Below are 19,821 nucleotides of genomic sequence, written 5' to 3'. Positions count from 1 at the left end.
CTGTCTCTGCCCCTCCCCACCAAAAACAACCTAAAAAAAAAGGCAATTTCCCACCAAAAACAACCTAAAAAAAATTAAAAAGGCCACTTCCCAGTAGGTGAGAAAATGACTGAGAATGACCCAGTCAGGAAAGGGGCAGAGCTCAGAGGTGTGAACGAGGCCTTCGTGCCTGAGTCACATAACGGGGCTTCAGACGTTAGAGCAACAGTGAAAAAGCGAATTTTGGAGAAATAAAGGTTTGTTTGCAGTGAACACACCTTTAGAAGAGGCTTTCAGGGGCGCCTGGGTGGCGCAGTCGGTTAAGCGTCCGACTTCAGCCAGGTCACGATCTCGCGGTCCGTGAGTTCGAGCCCCGCGTCGGGCTCTGGGCCAATGGCTCGGAGCCTGGAGCCTGTTTCCGATTCTGTGTCTCCCTCTCTCTCTGCCCCTCCCCCGTTCATGCTCTGTCTCTCTCTGTCCCAAAAACTAAATAAAAAACGTTGAAAAAAAAAAAATTTCTTTAGAAGAGGCTTTCATTATGCAAGTCCGATCAAGGACAGACTATTGATACGCCCCCACATTGGCTTTCTTTTAACGCTTTATGCTGCATGGAATATTCTTATGTCTGAAGGAAACTCAATGCTAGATCCTGAAGGTTGTTTTACAATTTGTATTTGTATGAACTATTTCACAGAACACGTAAAACAACAACCGTCCATTGGGTGGCTCAGTCGGTTAAGCATCCAACTTCAGCCTAGGTCACGATCTCACGGTTTGTGAGTTCGAGCCCTGTGTTGAGCTCTGCACTGACAGTGCGGTGGCTGCTTGGGATTCTGTGCCTCTCTCTCTCTCTCTCTCTGCCCCTCCCTCTTCTTTCTCTCTGTCAAAATAAGTAAATAAAAATTAAAATTTTTTTTTCCAACGTTTTTTATTTATTTTTGGGACAGAGAGAGACATAGCATGAACGGGGGAGGGGCAGAGAGAGAGGGAGACACAGAATCGGAAACAGGCTCCAGGCTCCGAGCCATCGGCCCAGAGCCCGACGCGGGGCTCGAACTCACGGACCGCGAGATCGTGACCTGGCTGAAGTCGGACGCTTAACCGACTGAGCCACCCAGGCGCCCCTAAAAAATTTTTTTTTTTTAAAAGCGAGAATGCTGTTCCCTTTTAAAGAGAATGCTGCTGATTCATCCTGGCCAAGGGGCAGGCGTGCCCAGGGCTACAGGAGGCTTTGGGTCCTCAGGCTACCCAGCTCAGGGTTTCACGGAAGGGCCCAGAGTTAGGACCGCGCTGACCACAGTGGCACGGATGGGGGACATATCCCACCTGTGAGAAGAGGACTCACGGAGGCGACACGTGGAAATCTCACTTGGTTGCAGAGGACACGGCAGGAAGGTATTACAGTGCGTTTCCGTGACCTTGGCTACTGTCTCTACAGTTTCTAGAAAATGTTTTCCCCAACGTTCGGGGCCTCAGCCATCCATGGGCTTCCTTCCGACGGTGGGTCTCCCAAGCCCCGGCCCAGACCCGCCAGGTGCACCTGAGCCAGGAGCCCCGTGACCGACCACGTCTGTCCAGACCACACTTCACGGAGGCCGTCTCGTGGTTTCTCCTTTGAGACATTCTCAGACGAAAGCCCATAGAACGCGGGAAGGCCCGCGCACGGGGGGTCACAGCGCTACTCACCGGTCATGGAAAGCGGGGACCTTGGAAGGACATTGCAAATACTGCTTAAAGCGGAGTTCAAAGGCCTGTCCGATGGAGCCAATGACATCCTGGGCCAGCCCGTCGCAGCACTCCAGAATGTGACACGCTGGGAGAGCAAACGTACAGGCCTGTTAGAGACGCTGGGCCGCCAGGCTCCCGCTGGGGAGGTGCCCCCGTCCCCCACTCCCTGTCCCGGCAGCTCCACCCACAGCCCGATCCCTGGGCCACGGCCACGAAGCGTCACCGCGGGGATGCATTTCTTAAGGGCTCTGCTCTCTAACACCAAAGGTCCTCTTTGCAAGTACATTTAAAATTTTTAAATTTCAAAATGGTAAACAATTTCTTAACCGTCTACGAAATACCAACTCAGAGTTCAACAGAGAAACAGGGTTTGCAAGGAAACATCGTGATAAAGAAGGTGGCAGTAAGAAGGAACGGGTCCCCCTCCGGCCCCCTGAGCCTGGACAACGGTCCCAACCCGGCTCCTGCTGAGGGACGCCTGAGCCACTCCGTGGCTGTCCGCTCACTTCCTCGTGGGAGTCAAGCGGCCTCACCGAATGCGGCAACTCGGAACAGTAAGAACCCCTCAAAAGAGGAGTTTCAGGGGATGTTAATTCACGGGGACCCCCCACCACATGCCAGGGCGCCTCTCGAATGTGGGGCTGGCTGTTGGCACAGGTTCCCAGACAAGCAGCTTGTGCTAAAGAGCAGATCACAGCTGGGCTCCTGTGGCCCGATGTGGGGGGGAGGGCAGGCCTCAGGGGGCCTGGAGCAGCTCCCAGCGGCTTTGCGACAGGCACTCACTGTCCCACGAGGGCACGCCGTCCCGGAGGCCAAGCTGCGGCACAATCGGTGCAGAGCCGCCAGAGAAGAGGCTACAGGGGCAGAGGGCCCGCTCTGCTCCCCGAGAAGTACGAGGTCTCCTCCCAGATCCATGTCTGCATGCCCCCGGGAACCCCAGGCCTCCCTGTGTGACCCGCGCTGCCCCATCGTGTTACTAACGACGGGGAAAGAAACCCTCGGGGGAGGCACACCAAACCGCCCTCCTGCCGCACGAAGCCAGCAGGGCACCGTGGAGCCCACGCGGACGGCGGCCACCAGCCCCAAGGTCCGCGGGCTTCCTGTCCCCCGGGCTGCAGGGGAGCACCCTGGGGACCCAGGGAAAAGCACGTTCTGAGGCTCTGGATCGCAGCGCGAGCCCTTGGGAGCACTGGGGATGGCCAAGAGGTTTGTCCCAAGGAGACAGATGCCCGGCTGTGTTTTTACTACTGATTATCGATATTATTTTAGTTTATTAAACACCAGCCCGGAGGCACAGGGCGAGCCCACATGACACAGCTGTTAGAGCTGCAGGGTCGTGCATTAAGCAGTACGGGTGGCAGTGTCCCTCCAGCTAGTAAGGAGGCCGGAGTCTAGGCAGGAGGGAGGGGAAGACCCCCAGCGCCCCCCCTGCCTGTTTGCAGCCACGCACGCCCACCCCCGAGGGGGACCAGCCGAGGGCTGCCTGGTCGGTGCTTCGGGAAGAGTAGAGACGGGAAGGGCCAACAGTGTGCAGCTCATTGTCCTTCTGAAAAGAGATACAGCAGCTGCAGTGAAGGAAAAACGGGTTTCGGCAGGGGGCTGCCCGATCGCTCCTATCTACACAGCAGGGAGCTGGAAGCCTGCTTCCTGAGAACTGGAAGACACAGGGCCGCGGCAGAAGCAGGCACCCTGTCCCGCCGAGGGTCGAGTCCTGGCGGTCAGAAACCGGGGGCGGCAGAGGCTGTAGCCGCAGAATTAAATCACGTCTCCCTCCCGGCTCTGGCACCTGCAGTCCTTGGTGCCCTGAGAAAACACTGTCTGAGGGCTGGGGTCCGAAGGTCTTTCCCGGGGCCTCTCTGTTCCAAACTGCACTCGAAATCCAAAACGAACTCTGGGGTGAGGGTCTCCGGGGCTGCTGTTTTCTCTGAGAGCATCGCAACAGTCTTTTCCCTTCACCCCCTCACCGGCATGACTGGGCACATACAGGAACGGTGAGGCCCTCGCCAACGGTGACCGCCCCTGAGGAGGGGGCAGAGCTGGGGGCGTCACTCAGGGGCCATGAAGGAGCAGACCACTGAGAGGCACGTACAGAGCTGTGGTGCCGTGAAGACTCAAATACGTCGTAAAACCTAAAATGTGGCCCAAAACGGACGTGAGGGCCACAAAACGGGACCGTTCTTCGTTCCGCCCCTTCTGGGGGAAACTGGCCCTCCTGTTACAGGGTGGGCGGTCTCGGGGTGGGGCTCGTGTGCCCACGTCGTCTCCCCCACCCCTCAGACCAATAAACAAGGTCGCTCTAAGGAGAACCGCTCACGCCTCTGAGCTGCTGGCCTCACGAGGGAGGAGACGTCCTCGGGCCGCGTCACAGAGGGCACTCGGGAGCAACACGCACTATGGCCCCCGTAATCATACAGGCGGGGGGGGGGGGGCAGGGGGACGGCATGTTCCCTCAGACGGGCCAGCCCCACGTGTCTTCCACACACAGCAAATGCTGCTGGTCAGAAGTCACCATCGGGACACCAGCTCGCAGTTTCCCCATTGGCTCCAAACACGTCCAGAGCCTGCACCATAGCCCAGCCCTCTGACAACTGCGGGCTGCGGGCTGGGGTCTCCGTCCACCTGATGCTGTCCCCACGGCGTCTGCGGGTCACCTGTTCCGCCAGCACAGGTGAGTGATGCCCCCACGGCACGCGGCCGCCGTCTCCGCCAACCGGGGACTGGTAAGGGCCCCTTGGACATCTGGGGGTCTTACCCAACTAGAAAATGCCCCAGGAACAGCAACCACCGTCCCTTCTTCACGGCAAACCGACAATCCTCACCCCTTGGGAGGAAGGCTGAACAGTAATGGCCTCCTAGAAGGGAGGCACAGACCCTCTGAACTCAAGCACGGCTTCCAGCCAACACTGGTCTGTCATCTGGGGAATCCATCGGAGTGGCAGGAACTTAACCACGGTTGAAGTGAGGGCGGGCTGGCGGACGGCAGGCCCTAACCCCGGATAACCGCACACCTTATAAGAAGGTGCCCACATGAAGACACAGCCATGCTCGGAGCAGAAGGCGGCATGAAGATGGGCCACTGGAGCCACATGGCCACAAGCCAGGACGCCCAGACGGCCAGAGCACCGCCAGGAGCTGGGAGAGGCAGGCGGGGTCCCTGCCCCAGGCTTCAGATGCAGCGCGGCCCTGGCAGTGTCTTGCTCTCAGGTCTCCAGCCTCCAGAAACGTGAGACAACAGCTTCTGTCATTTTCAGCCACCGCCGTACAGAGTTCTGTATGGGAGCCCTCGTGGACCGATCAAACTGCCTCCCACTGGAAGGACGGGCTTGCGTGGAACTGCCAGCCTGCCGCCCTCACCCAGCCGAGCACTGGTTATCCACAGTCATCACATGAAAGTCGCTGCAAGGTCAAGACGGGGTGGGCTCCACGTGTTAGCCAGGGGTTTCAGGGACAGTCCTTGGCTCAAGACCACCCATGCCCCCTTCCTGTCTACCCTCAGAACTCTGTGAACACCCCCACTCTGGTTCAGGACTGACAACGTGGCAGTCATAATCCAGGACATGGCGCTTCATTTGCGGGGTCCCCCTCGCCCCCCAGACACCCGCGCATCTGGGGGAGAATAAGTGCTAACACTGTATGATGTCATCGTCTGTGACTCTGAGGAAGGAAAGCGGTCCCGCCACGCCACCGAGTACCAGCGTGGGGCAGGAGGCGGCCGTGGGGAGGACCAAATCTTTACAGCCAGACTGGTTTCTGATTTGCAAGGTTCACTGACCTATCAACCATCTAACCTCTCTGCAAACGCCTCCAGGTCGGGCCGCACAACAGTGAAAACATCTGTATGCGGACCCCGGGGGGGTCGGTGCACCTGGGGGACAAGTCTCACCACATGGCACCACCTCACGGACAGTCAACCCGTTCTCTGTGTCCAAGACACAGTACCGGGGGGAGGGCACGACAGCATGCTAAGATCTCACGTGCACTGACATTTTAAAAGAAAAGAATATACGTGTACGTATGTGGATAAAAAGTCCCGTAAAGCAAACTAGAAAATCTTAACAGTCGGTACCTGGGGTGGAGGGTGGGAGGAGAGGGGAGCCAGTGCTTTGTATTGCTATCGACACCCCCTGGCGATCTTCGTCAGCGAGTTCTAAGCTGGGGTCACGGGGTGCGTCAGTATCCAAGGGTAGCACTCACCTGTGGTCAGCCCATCCGCCCGGGCTGCCGGCGCCCATGGTGGGGCTTCGGTTTTGTACATGATAAAAGGAACAGGGTGGTGAGTGTGGAGGTCTAGGAATAAAGGGCCCATGAGGATGGAAAGCTCGTGAATGCCCCACATCCCCCATTTCCAGCCTCGTCTGGGGCCCTGGCAGCTTTGTGGGGTGCGAGTGGATGGCACGTGAGCGTGGACTGCTCAGGGCAGCATAGGCTTCTCGGGGTGACGTGGTTGGCGGTGGGGCTGGGGCCGGGCGGTGGGGGGGGGGACACAGCATTCCAGGTGTGGCCGAGGCCGCTTTCAGGGCACGAACGGGAGCCACAGGTGCAGGTCACGTGCTCCAAGCCGCACTCCCTGCGTGCAGGTGGGTGTCTCAGGCCCCTGGCCGCCCGGTGTCTCCTGCCCCCACCGAGAAGGCGGGCAGCCCTCAATTCCCGTTAACGGCACGGCGGGACACACGGGTTGTGCTGGCGGAGGGGGTGGGACCAGGGGGAGCACCTGGCGTCCAGTGTTCAGCCTGACCGCGCACGAGTGAGAGACTGTAGGAGTCGAGCATTGCTTACCTCTGCGGTTAACAGGGTCCTTAGCTACGTATGCAACGTAGTCGGTTGTGTCCTGTCAGAGAAAAACGAGGCATCCAAGTCACTAACCACGAGCAAGACAGCACAGCCAGACATACACTACGCAACCCAGCCCAGGCATCTAACGCTCCCAAGGGACAGCCCAGAAGGACGGTATTTCTCACACTACAGCGGCCAGGAGTCTCCGGACCTTGTGAAGTGCAGGTTCTGACTCGGCGGGTCCAGGGTGGGGCCTGAGGCTCTGGTGCAGACACCGCCTGTCTGTGCCCACGCTCTGGGCCACGGCCGTGTGACGGGCACCCCGTTCTCTGCACGGCGGATCCCCCCAGGAGCTCTGAACGCACTGCTGCCCGAGTCCCAGCTCCCGGATAATCCGCCCTTGCTGGACCGGAGGCCGTGAGGCCTCAGGACGGTTTGAAGCTCTCCAGAAGGTTCTACTGTGAGTCAAGGCTGACAGCCACTGTCCTGAGCTCTGCCTGAATCAGCGGTCGTCAGTCCAAGCTGGCATCAGAGTCCCACAACGGGCTTGTGGAGACACAGGCTGCTGGGTGTCGCCTTGGGGCTTCGGATTCTGTGGGTCTGAGGGGAGGCCCCAAAATGTGCATTTCTGACAAGTTTCCAGCCGGTCTCGTAGCTGGTCTAGTAGCTGGTCTGCTGGTCTAGTAGCCATGCGGAAACCAGAAGCAGACGTTCAAAGGTTGGTTGGGAACACCTTCCTGGGTGGATGACATGTGATGGTTCTTTTCTTCTCGGAAATAAGTAGTAACTTTAATCTTTTAAGATGTTTCACACATATGAGCTCTGAGTAGTAGCCTGGCTGTTCCGGGTGAAATCCGAGTCTGCGTGGCGGCCTCATCTGATCCGTGCACGGAGGAGGCTCTGTCCTCAGACGTAGGCTGGGCCGCCTCTAAACAGGCAGAGGAACCAATCATTCTCTTCATTCTGGAAAGCAGAACAGACGTTCCCTGCAAAGCTGACATTCTCAACATTTGTAAAGTCTCAGGGGGGGCGACCGGTAAAGGCTCACCCTGTCATTGCAGATTTCTCCCAAATGTCATTGCTTCAAAGGGCTCCAACATTACAGATGAGCTCCAGGTTTTCAGCATCCAGAAGATTCTGTGTCGTGACTGCCTTCATTACTACTCTCCGTGGGCAGGGGATGACCCCTTCTCTCTCTGCCGTGCTCCAGGAAAACCCTCCGATGGGAGAGGGGACGACTGGGAGCCTGGGGACATGCAATGATTACTGAGCGCCCCAGCAGGAAGCACCAGGCACAGGGTGCTTTTCCATACGTGGTACATGGTTTCCCAGAACTCACAGCGACCCGCTGGGTCTGAGGAGGAGGAGGAGGGCCCTCCAGCGGGTTTTGACATGACTGGTTGCCACCAAGGGTCCCTCCAGTATGCTGCCCGTCTACCCTGTTCCATGCTCCTCCTTAGGCACCTTCTGCTGGTATACTCCCTGAGCTGGGAAGGGGGGTGAAAAACAGACCATCAACCCAGTTTCCAGTCATTTCCATCAAGGAAGATCTGGTCAGAATATGAAGCTAACAGCCAAGTAAGGACTCCAGCTTGTAGTCACGGACGCTTTCTGTGGACTCAGGAGATGACAGCATTGGAAGGGTCCTAGGACAGCACCGGCGTCTCTCCGTCCGAGCTCCGTGGAATTCTAGGGCTGGTCAGGAATATTCTCCAGTGTTTGAGATGTGACCAGACTTTCTTTCTAACTTCGTGTTTTAGTTGCCATAATAATCTTACAAATTAATACAAGACTATCCGGGACCATCTGAATGACCACTGCGTCATCGGTTCTGCGTTGCAATGTCAGCGACAAGGTTGTCAGTTGGGTTTCCAACATTACAGATGCCAGGTTTTTAAAGAATTCGAGAAAAAAGAACACTCAGACTAGATGCTTTTGCCCCAACTCAAGCAATTAACGTCACATTTGTACACAACGATGCATCACTGAAGTGCTTACTTCAACAGAATAAATTAGTGGAAGGACTGAGTCACCCAGGCGCCTGACGTAGTAAAGAGATGCTGACCTTGAAAGATTCCGCACCGTGGCGGCCGGTTCGAGAGTCCCTCTGAGAGCAGAGATCTGGGTGGCGTCAGCAAAACCACCCATCCCGGTAAATTCCTGTCACTTTGAATGTTTCTGGCTTTACTGTGTTTATCAGGATTAAACTTTCAAACGTGATCGGGGCTTACAGTTCAATAGGACATATGAACCCAAGGAATGTATACTTGATTTATTTTTGTGCATGTTTGGATGACAAAATTAATTTGAGTCAACACTAGTGGCACACACAAAGAAATTCTTCTTCTTAAATTCTTACTCCAGTCTGAGAAACGCTGCTCTGGGGAAGGAAGGCCAGGAAAGAGACATGACATGTGTCCTGTCCCTCAGATGGTTTAGGGTCAAGCCAGGACAGAACTCTTCTAAAGCCAATGTTGATCATTGTCTGGCACGCTAGGGGAGTGTATTGGTGTTCAGAACGTTGTTCTAGACATCATCCAGTCACACAGAACACCAAGTTCCACAGATGGGGCTGCCTGCTGCCCGTCCTACGACCCTGTTGCCACCCCCCAAACCTTTCTGAGCCTGGCCGGCACCCTGACCCCCTTCTGGTGGCCTGTGAACACTGGTAATCACAGCAGATTATGATTACAGGGCATATTTTGGGGGGATTTTGGATTAACAGTGTTTTTCAGCCTGTCTTAGTTGATACTTCAGAACACCATTTTCTTACTGGGTCAACTAGAGCACAAAGCAGTGAGTAGTTACACACTGAGCACCAGAACAAGGGATCGAACCTGGGATTGCTAGTTTTATTGAAACATCTTCCAATTATAATGGTTACAAGCCAGTGCGGAACGGGAACCCACGCACAATGCGAACATGCATTTGGGCTTGGTTAAAATAGGAACTGACCAGGTTTCCTGTCCCCTGGTATCGTGACGTTTTATGCATCAGAAACAAATAAGAAAAAAATATAAAAAGCTTAAAAGCACCCAGTGCTTCCTTTTTCTTTTTTAAAAGCAAGGAGGTGAGGAAATTTGAGGCTCGCAGACCTGTGTGCACCCTGGAGAACAGGACAATTTGAACAGAAGCCTGTGTCCTTGGCTTCCTGAGCCTTCCGTCTCTGTAGGTCCGCTCATAGCATCATTAAGTTGAGGTTTGAGACAAGTTCTTGGAAGAATCTGTCACTGCGGGTACGTACTGTTTCTTCCTTTTATTTTGCAAGCTGGGTTACCTCCCAAATTTCGGAAACTATGGCTACGAGCATCACACGGGGCCAGCGGTGAGACGCCTCTGCGAGTTGACTGGAGCCACGTACAGACACAGGTGGAGGCGTGAGGACAGGTGTGCGTGCAGGTACACAGCAGGTGCACCTGTCCCTCGAGATACAATCTCTAGTGGCAGACTCCCACTTGCTAAATGTATGTCTCAGTGAGGTCTTTCGCTTTATGACAAAATGTAAGAGATTAAGGGATTGGAGGGGAAGTAAAGGAGGGGAGGGGAAGGAAAAGAGGAAACCACGGGGAGAGATTTTGAGGACTAGACCCTAAAGGAAGAGAGCGTGAGTCAGTGGAGGTGCTGAGGGTGGTCCAAGGGTGCTTTGCCATATTCTCTTGGTCAGGCGGGGGTATAAGGGCAAGGAACCACGTGCAGGGTGGCCGAATCCCTCTCCTGCCAATGCCCTTGGCCCAAGGGTCTGGCTGGGCTTGACGCCTCCTTGGGGGAGAGGGGGGCAGCTGCAGGAACTGGGGCAGAGGCGGGGGGCGTGGGCTGTCTGCAGCCGAGACACCGGGGGCCGTGACTCCACCAGCCTTTAGAGATGTCGAGATGAGAGCCAGCAGTGGAAAGCGCCCACCCGCTCGACTTGCTGTTCATGAGCCAGCAGCAAGCAAAAGCAGTTCCCCAGGTAGAGGGAGCAGGCCGGGAAAGACACACGAAGTCCTCACAGCCTGGGAAATACCCCCTTCCCGGCCAGACCAGGACGGGATCTCCGCACCACACCGGCTACTCCGGCTGCCCTGGACCCGGAAACTTGCACATAACGAAACAGCAATAACAACAAAAACACCACTTCTAAGCCTCATTGTTTTATTATAAAAGACTTATTCGACAGCAAAAGGACATCATGCCAGGATATAGAACAATTTTTCTTTTTGAGTAAATGTAGCTTCAAGAAAACACTCACTCGGCCGTCCTAATTTTTAAACACTTCCCCAGACTGGTGAAAACGTGGCCCGGACCAATGAGAAATGGTATGAGGGCGGTCTTGGGGGCGGGTGTTTTCTCCCTCACGGTTCCAAGGGCTGACTGGCTCTTCTTCCCTGGAGATAGTTTCCTGCCTGCAAGCTGTTTCCAAGGGCTGGCCAGCAACAGTGAGCAGCAGTTAGTGTGTGTGGGTCTGGCTCTGCTGGGGGCGGGGGTGGGGTGGGGGGGGGTGGGGGAGGAGGAGGGGGAAGAGCGGGAAGAGCAGAAAGGGAAGAGGGGGAGGAGAGGAGGAGGGGAGGAGAGGAGAAGGAGGGGGGAGGAGGAGAATGGAAAGGGAGGAGGAGGAGGGGGAGGAGAGAGGTGAGGAGGGGGAGGGGGAGCAAGGGGTTTGTGGGTCCTGCCTCTCATGACGCTGAAAATGAGCACTGACGCCATCTTGACCAAACGTGAGGAGTGAATTACCTTGTGACCTTCTTAATAAAAGCAGCAATGCAAAAATAGAACATTCCCATTCTGCCTTGCCCCCTCTCTCTCCCTTTCTCTCTCTCTCCCTGCACTCCCTCCCTGCTGGCAAAGCAAACCAGTAAGACTACAACATTAAATGTGGGTAGAAAAATTCCAATTTCAAACATCTATGAATAAACCAGACTAAGTCAACTCACAGGCTTCGCGTAGACTTCAACCGCGAAACCGAAGGGCCCTGCCGGAGCCCAAGAGAAAAAAGGAACGAAGCAGGACCCACAGTGACCCACAGTCATCAGACGGGGCGCCTGACGGCTGACACTGGGGCGCGGTCCCAGGACCTCTTCAGAAAGCCAGTACTTGGAGGATTTTTGACCGCTTTGGGCTAATGGAGCGAGAACTAATGGTGGTCGAGAAGGGCTTACGGAACCAGGTGGGGGGAGAGCTGTCATCACAGTTACCTTTCCCGATCGTGCCCTAGAACTCACCCCTGGGAGGAAGGCCCCTTCTGGAAAAGTCCCAACGAGAGCAAGGGAAAGCAGCCCCGGGCACTTACCGGGTCTCCCCCGGAGGCGAACGAGATGGACTGCATGTGGTGGTTGGCGATGATCTGCAGGCCCAGGACAAGAAAGGAGACACGTCGTTAGTGCCCGCCCCACGTCCTGGAAAAGCCACCGTTTGTCGGCAGGCGATACGACGAGGTTTCCTGAGAATCCGCAAAACTGGTACCCGGCGCAAATAAAGGGATGGAAGTCGTCACACCAGCTGACCGCCGGTGGGCTTTCCCCACACTTGAGCTGCTCACTCAATGAGCTCCCTTGAGGCAACCCTTGAGGGAGGAACCACGGCCGCCCGTTTCACAGATGGGAAGCCCGAGGCTGAAGGACCACAGCTAACGGGGGTCCTAACGACCTTCCCTCTCAGAGAAGGAAAGGGTCTCACCCCCACACGGAAACAGGTCACTGGTGCTATTTCTGCTGTGTCCCAGGCACTCTTGCGACCGGTTCCATCGATGCAAAGGCCAGGGAGGACATTCCAAGTCAGTATTAAACCCGGAAATTTCCATTAGCTTTACAAACGGCAGCGGAATTCAGTAGACAGTAAATTAGAAGCTGCCCTAAATTTAAGCTGCGACGTAAGTTTCCCATGCTATTTTTATAATGTCAAAGACAATGGAATGACCTTGAATTGAATTCCGGGGTGGAAACAGTGGCCCCATCTCCATCACACCATCACCAGGTTTATTCCCGCACAGCCCCTCAGGCCTTTGGTGGCGGGCAGTCGGAAATTAACGGAGGTGAAATCCCACCATGCGAGGAGCTTCCCGACTGTGCTCCCGAGACGCTCGAAGCAAACCTGTGTCTGAACTGGGAGAAAACCATTCGTTCTAAAATGCCAAAATGGCATGTGCAAAACCACTCGCGATCTAGAAAGACCTGAGCATATAAATGGATGGAAACAAGGAAGCCGCTCTGGAGCCTGTACCAACCCGGCCAGATCCAGCTGCCAGCGGCCGCTTGCAGCCTTCTGGAAGCTTCCTGCCTCCAGCCCCGGGGCAGGGGGCTCCCAGGAGGGCAGCAAAGCACCAGCAATCCCCACACGAGGATAAACTTTGAAAAGGTGTTGATTTCTGCTTAGTTTTTGCTTATAAGACAGCCCTCATACTGGAGTTTGGAAACTGAAGCAGGTATTATAATTGAGGAGAAAAAGCAGAAATCCTATTTGGTCACGACGTGTGGCTGTTGCTGTATCATTGTATCTCAGACCTTCGGAAAAGATGGGAGATTAAATGGAGTTTTGAGCCGGTGAATCTCGAGCAGGTGTTTTTGGCCAAGGGAGGTTCGAGGAACGCTCGGCAGAGGAGAGCGGCCGGGACTTTCACGGTTGCTCTGCACGGGGGAGGGCAGTGTCCGGCCAGGACTCCTCCTAATTTGCAACAGCCAGGCCGCCACGGGACAGCCAGGGGCGTGAGCGGGGGCTGGCGCCCACCGTCCCGGCCCGTGTTCCTATCGTCCCAGAGGGTGTCCCCCGCTCCTGAGCCCAGCCCCACACCCATGCTCCACAAACAGTGAGGACACAGCCAACCAGCCCCCAACCCCAGCACGGCCACGTCCCTTCCAATCCTCCTGAGTTTGTTTGTTTTTCTTAAGGGGGGAATGAGGTGTAATAGGCAAGGATCGGGACGTGTATCCCACAGAATTGAGGGCCACGGCCTGAGGATCCCTAGAAACATAACAGCAACGGCCACACTGCGTGACAGTGGATATGGGCATGTGGTGCAGGGCAGAGGGGTCCCGCCTTGCAGCCCGGGGTCACAGGTGCTCAGCCCTGAGAGGGCCCCAGAGAAAGGCAGAGCCTGCTGAACCTTCCTAACCCACCCCCACCCCACCCGTCGGAAGGACCAACGTGAAAAGACAGGGATTATCTGTCAGGCAAGTGAGGAATGGAGTAGGAGGAATGGAGTAGGAATGGAGTAGGAGGTGGTGCCACTCGCTGACCTGGGGAACACCGAAGTCAATAAATATAAATATATTTGGCAACGCAAAGGTAACCCCAGGCACCCCCGGGAACACGGCCAGAGTCAGAGGTGTGCGGGTGGCCCATCTCTCTCCCCGTGGGGACGCATCCCATGTCCAGCTCAGGCCACCGGCAACGGAGCCCCGGGCTGCACGGGGAACACGCCCTTTTACGCGTCTGGGCGTCTTCACCTGCCGGTACCCAGGACAGCCACTGAGACACCCACTGTTCCAGTGGACGGAACTGAGGCCCGAGAGACCTAAGACACACGCTGCCGAGAGGCCAGCATCACACACGGAACCCGCCCCAACGATCGCCACCGCCGTGCGGCCTCGGCCGGCGAGCGGCAGACGTCCCGCACCGGGCGGACTCCCTCCCGTATGCCGCGTGCAGCGACCTAGGACGCCGTCAACCGCGAGTGGCTCCAGATGAGAAACCGCTAAGACAGAAAAAATCTGGCCCATTAAACCACGAGGTGCCATCCACTTCAAGGATGACAAAATGAGGAAATGAGACGTGGGCTGCGGAGTCCAAGAAATACGGTGTAAAAGGAAATGAAAGACGGGCAAGGAGATGAGGAGTCCGTGGCAAACACATGCACCTGCTTCTACACTGCAAGTCCCTCAATGCCTTTGGACGTTACCCTTAAAAAAAAAAAACGGTAATTTGCAGCAGATTCCAAGAAAACCAATTCTACCTATCATTCTGTGGGCAACCGTTCAAAGGGGCCAAAGTTTGCAGGCTAGTAAAGATTTTAGACAAATGTTCTCTGCCAGACCCAGCAGAGCAGGCAACCTTGCAAAACACCCAAGGGGGCCCGGGCGCCTACAGACCTGTTTGGAGTCGGGCGTCCGCAGGTTCAGGCTGGCGGTGGACACGGTCAGGGAGATGTTCATGCCCGCAAACTGGAGGTTGCTCTTGCCCAAGATGCTGGACAGCATTTTGCTGGGAGGCTGTGAAATCAAGCGGCCAGATTTTAGCTTCCGATTCCGGAGAGGCCGCGCTGTCACAGCCTCTCTGTTGTTCCCGTCTGCTGCACCCCCAAGCCCCCACCTTCCCGCCCTCACTGGCCACGTGAAGGAGGCTGTGCCACGAAGGAGCCGGTAGGCGGGATCCAACAGGAGCACACGGATTCTGGGACTCGCAACAGGCAGCCACAAACACGTCATAAACACGTCATGTGCACACGGGGGAGGACCCTCGGGCGTCAGCACCGTCTGTGTGCAGGCAGCTCCCGTGGGGATGAGTCTCCTGTCACTCGTAAGCCCAGGAAAGGGCCACGGGCCAGTGCTCACAGCTTCCAGGCTCAGATACTGGTTCCAGCCCCCCGGGAACTAAACTGGCAGAGCCAGAGGAGCAGGGTGCGGCTCGAGGGGCCGATGAACATCCCGTGGAGTCTCGAGACTGCTCACTGCTGGCAGCCTTGGGCCGGAACGTCCTCCAGGCCGGTGCTCACACGGACGGCCCGGCACAGGGACGGACCACCGGGCTCAGCTCAGTTAAAATCCTTGGCACGGGGCCCAAAGGACTGTGTTTCCCCACCAGCCATCCCTGCCCGCCGCCCCCCCAACCCCCAAAGGCCAACACTTGTATCTGGGCCCAGGGCCCCCAAGCCATCTTCCCTGTCAGATTAGAACACGCCCTCTTTTGATACGCTAATTACCGCTGGTTCTTAAGCCGTTTTTAATCTGACAGAGCTGTTTACAAATAGAGAGGCCTGGGCCCCGTCCCCCCGAGATTCTGATTAAGTCATACCCGAGGCCATCAGCCTTGTTTCTGCCACCCTCCCCGGGCTCTGAAAGAGGACGCTCCCTAGCTCTGTCCTCACACCTCCTCCTAGTGACCCTACGTGACAGTCAAGATTCAAAGTTCTCTGCCTGAAACCCAGCTGCCTTACGGCTTCGTGGATGTCCCCGAGCTATAATGACAAAACCCACCCAGGGCAGGGGGTGTCAACAAGCCGGCCACCTGCCTGCAAACCTCAGCCCCAGGACGGATTCGGGGACATCAGAGGTAACGCCTCACGACAGAGCAATAGAGTCCGGGCACAGACAGTCCTGACAGTGGCTATTTAGTTCTGTACCTGCCAGACTTCTAACCAGAGAGGTTTTCTGAGCTTTCTCTTAATCCACTTTCTCCCTGGCCATCTAACCATCTCCAGAGTGAAAAAGTCAAACCCAAGGTTGAATGTATAGTCCCTGGAGCCGGGTGACATGTGCCTGAGCCCAGCCTACCCCTACCCACATCTCTGTGCCTCAGTTTTCATCACCTGTAAAATGGGGATATCCCGTGGCACTCTGGAGCTGGTCGTACTGGCTAATGAGAGACAATTATTAAATTTTTAGGAATTTTGGGAGCTGGCCGTTAAAAACAGCTGCTATGAAAAGTTAATTTATGTAAACTTACAAACAAATAACTTACATTAAAAAAAAAAAAAAGACAACAAGTACTCAAAACTCCTCACTTCCCAGCTGCTTTTGCTACGTTACCGGTCACCTGTGCCGCTCAGGCCTTTGTGCCCGCTGCACCTGTGAACCAGGTGGAAACACCGTGAGATGACGTGTCACTGCGCGTCCTCGGGGATGTCGCTAGAGCCTGGAAGGGGCCTGGCGGAAGCACGTATGCCACGGAAACTGGCAAACGGGACAGATGAGCGGCTTCGTGCTCTGAACCCTGAGGGCCGCTGGTTAAATTTAGCAGCACGGCACCCGGGTGTTCACCACCAACTGTTCTAGCGAAGAGAACTAACGCCCATAGAGGCTTCGAGGGGCACCAGCCCCGTCTTCCGTGCCGTCTCCTCACCGTCTACAGGTCTGGGCCAATGGGGCACAACTGGGCGCTGACCTGCCGGCCGTCCTGCCAACCCCAGGGCAGGGGGACCCCGAGCTCCCGTCGCTTGGAAACTGCCGACAGCCGGGCGGTGACAGGGGGCCCTGACGGGCGGGGCGTGACCGCAGGTGCTGCGTGGGGAGGCAACACAGAAGACAGTACCTTTCTCTTCCTGAAGGCTCCCTTGGCGCCAGGGACGGCTTCGCAGACGCGGCTGATGGCTTCCCTTAAGGGGGCAGGAAGAGAGATCCATTTGTCACATCAGTCAGGATCCTGCAACCAAGAGACCACACGCGCGCGTCCCCAGGGGAGACCCCTGCCCGTGCAGTTCAGCGTAGACAGCGCGGCTCCCCATGCGGGGGTCACCCGGTTCCCTCTCTGGCAAACAGAACCGCGCAAAATGCGACCAGGTCGTCCTGAACCTCCCGCTGGCAGTGCCCTAGTGCCTCCTGTTGGCGTGGCTGTATCCTAACAGTGTGACGGGTGTCGACGCCACAGTCCGTCTTACGCTGGGCTGGGATTCCGTTTAGCGGACCGTTACCAGGGCACGTGCTCTCCCGGATGTTCCCTTCAAGGCCACGGTCCCGGCCCTGACCAAGCACCGCTACGGGTCACCACCCTTCCAAGGTGAATCAGAATGCTATCAGAAGAAATTTGGCGTTCTGAGTATTATGTCCAGCGTCTGCAGTTAGTAAATATCACAAAACCAAGAGGGTTCTGAAGGTGGAGAGGCGCTCGGGTGATAGACAAATGAGCAGGAAATAAGGTCTGTGCCGGGCAGTCCCCGGAGCGCCCGTTTACTGAGCAGCTACCACGTGCAGGTGCTGTCCTGAGGAAAGGAGGCAAGGAGGGTCCCAGGCCTAGGGGCACCTGGCTGCAGGGGGTTCGCCCGGGCAGGACACCTCGGGACGTGGGGAGGGTGCGAGATGGACCGGCTGGAGGCCGCTGGGGTCCAGATGCTGGGCCTCCAGGCAGGGAGGAGTGCTGGTAGCAGGTGCTTGAAAGCAAATGGCTCAACTCCGGGAGCGGGCCTCAGTGGGTAATGACAGGGATACGCCAGAGGGGGCTCCAAAGTCAGGAGCCCAGAAAGGGGATGGGTGAACATGTCAGCCCCCTCGTGGGGATGGACACAATTGTAAGAGAGCACAGGAAGAAATAAGCAGGGATTTGGACACACCAGCGGACAAACAGGGTAACGGGTCCTCAGAAACATTCTGCAAGATTTCTACGTGAAATACTGGAAATCATTTTCTATCGTCTAGAAATCTAATCCCCACCACAAGATAATGCTCTTAAGAGAGATCTGTCCTTGTCAAATTACCATTCAGGTGAGGCTCACATTTGCCATTGAATTCACTGCAGAGAGTGGGGAGAGACTATTCTAGAAACTCAAATACCGTGAAGGCTGTAGCCTGAATCACCATGACTCAGACAAAGTTCCTTTAAAAGGCATGAATGTTTTCAATGTTTATCCTTAGCCATTTGTTTTATAATAATGTTCCAACTGTGGTTCTATCAAAATGATCACCCAAGTACCTTTTAAGAGGCAGTTCCTATTGGGGAAGGTCAAGCTGTCTCTTTATGGAACTATATAAACCCCAGCATCTCTATTTTCTCTGTCTAATTTAAAAACAAGAAGCAGCAGCAGCTCGGCGCATCTCTGCACTGTGCTTGTTATGACACATTCGGCTGAGCAAAGCGCCAAAATCCGCGATGGTCCCAGCAGGCCGGGAAGATACCCCACGGCAGGAAGCTTTCTGTAGGTCTCTCCTAAAATATCCGTAACAAACATCGGATTTCTTTCCCGATCCACCAACGCGGGCGATGAGAGAAAGAAATCAGCCTTGGGCGACAGCCTCCCAAGAGGATAGCTGTCAGCGGGGTCACCTGTACAGCATGTGTCTGAGCCAGTGGGCCACGCAGGTCGGGCCACAGGCCTCCCTGGCTGCCCGTGTGCCACTTCTGTGGGGGAGGCGGACACAGCCCAAGAAGTCCATTCCGTCGAGCAAATCCTCCCCAAGAGACTCCGGCGGCATCCCAGGGCACATTCAGAGACTCCATCTTCTGTCCTTAAGATGTGCAAATGTCAGAAATTCCAGAAAGTTCTCTGAGCTCCACCACCCAAAAAAGTCCTAAGGATCCCCTGTGTGAGATTTACAATCCCCCAACATGGTTGCAAATCAAGCTACTCTTCAGAAAAAAATGTCCTCTGTCCATCAGTTTGCTTCTAATGCTCCCACGATAACCTGCGTGCGTGTGAATTCTCACCACACGGAGGCTGATGGCGTCCGTCTCCCTTTGAAATAAGAATGTGGCGGAATGTAGTAACTGCCACACTTAGATGCCTGATGCTGACACAAGAAACTTTAACTCCACCGTCTGACTGCAAAGGTAACCATTCTCATCGTCCCTCTTTACCACCTAGCACAGCACGTTTTGGTGAACGGTACTGTCTCAACTTTTCATTCAGCAAAAATGATTTGGCTTTCTGTAATTCCACTGAGTCCTCGGGTCAGTCTCGGGTGGCGGTGCACCTCTGTTTTTAATGGAGATCGCTCAACCACCTGTTCAGCATGACCCCACTGGGGCGAGCCAAACTGTGACCTGAGAGCTCAGCTAACGGGAATGTGGACTCTCTGGCACGACCCCAGTCACCTGGGAGTAACTGAGCCTCACTCCATCCTGGTCCCACCATCTCTCCCATTCAGTATGAAGTTCTCATCATGAGAGCCAGCTCCTCCCACACGTCATACCTGTCACGCTGGAGGGCGGGATTTGAGAACTGGGTCCTTTGGAATCATGTAGCCCCACTTTTGTCCCCATTCAGCCATCTCAGCCTGCCCACCCCACCTCCCCAAACACACACACATTTCACAGACTAAAACAATAAATAGTAGGTGTCCCAAGTGGTGATTTCTGCCATCAGGGGTTTATCTTCTAGCAGGCAGAGGGGCAATAAATAAACACGTGGAACGACAAAGTGCGATCCACTTCATGAAGAACCAAAAAGGAGAGACATACACGGTGAAGGGTAGCCGAAGACGCCACCCCACACAGGCCATGCCGGCAGACGGAGTATTCTGAGCTGAAGGCCACGGAGAAGTAGCAGGTGCCAGAAGAGCTCTCTGCCCTCCCCCCATTTGCCTAAAAGCAGGTCATAAATCTGTACACACGGCCTGTGCCCCTCTCCACAGGGAGGAACGGGGGTGAGCCACAGCAGCCCTGAGACACAGCAAAGGAACTTGGGCTGCAGCTAGCTCCCCCTTCCCATCAATTCCCCCCACC

The 19,821-nt window shown here is 55.7% G+C and overlaps 1 protein-coding gene across 5 annotated transcripts in view; it reads right to left on the bottom strand.

Annotated features, from left to right (window-relative positions):
• The window catches only part of SHC3 (SHC adaptor protein 3), a 103,550-nt gene that overhangs the window by 26,790 nt on the left and 56,939 nt on the right, over window positions 1-19,821 (bottom strand). For all 5 annotated transcript variants that reach the window (XM_058695890.1, XM_058695892.1, XM_058695891.1 and 2 more), the window contains 5 exons: window positions 16,699-16,762; window positions 14,541-14,660; window positions 11,747-11,800; window positions 6,484-6,535; window positions 1,666-1,792 (listed from right to left, as the gene is read on the bottom strand). In XM_058695890.1, coding sequence (XP_058551873.1) covers window positions 1,666-1,792; window positions 6,484-6,535; window positions 11,747-11,800; window positions 14,541-14,660; window positions 16,699-16,762 — 417 coding nt within the window. The remainder of the gene's footprint in view (window positions 1-1,665; window positions 1,793-6,483; window positions 6,536-11,746; window positions 11,801-14,540; window positions 14,661-16,698; window positions 16,763-19,821) is intronic.

Source organism: Neofelis nebulosa, chromosome 12 (assembly GCF_028018385.1).
Source record: "Neofelis nebulosa isolate mNeoNeb1 chromosome 12, mNeoNeb1.pri, whole genome shotgun sequence".
Lineage (NCBI taxonomy): Eukaryota > Metazoa > Chordata > Mammalia > Carnivora > Felidae > Neofelis > Neofelis nebulosa.
Note: the sequence above shows the minus strand (reverse complement) of the source record. Positions and strands in the feature narration are given on the sequence as shown.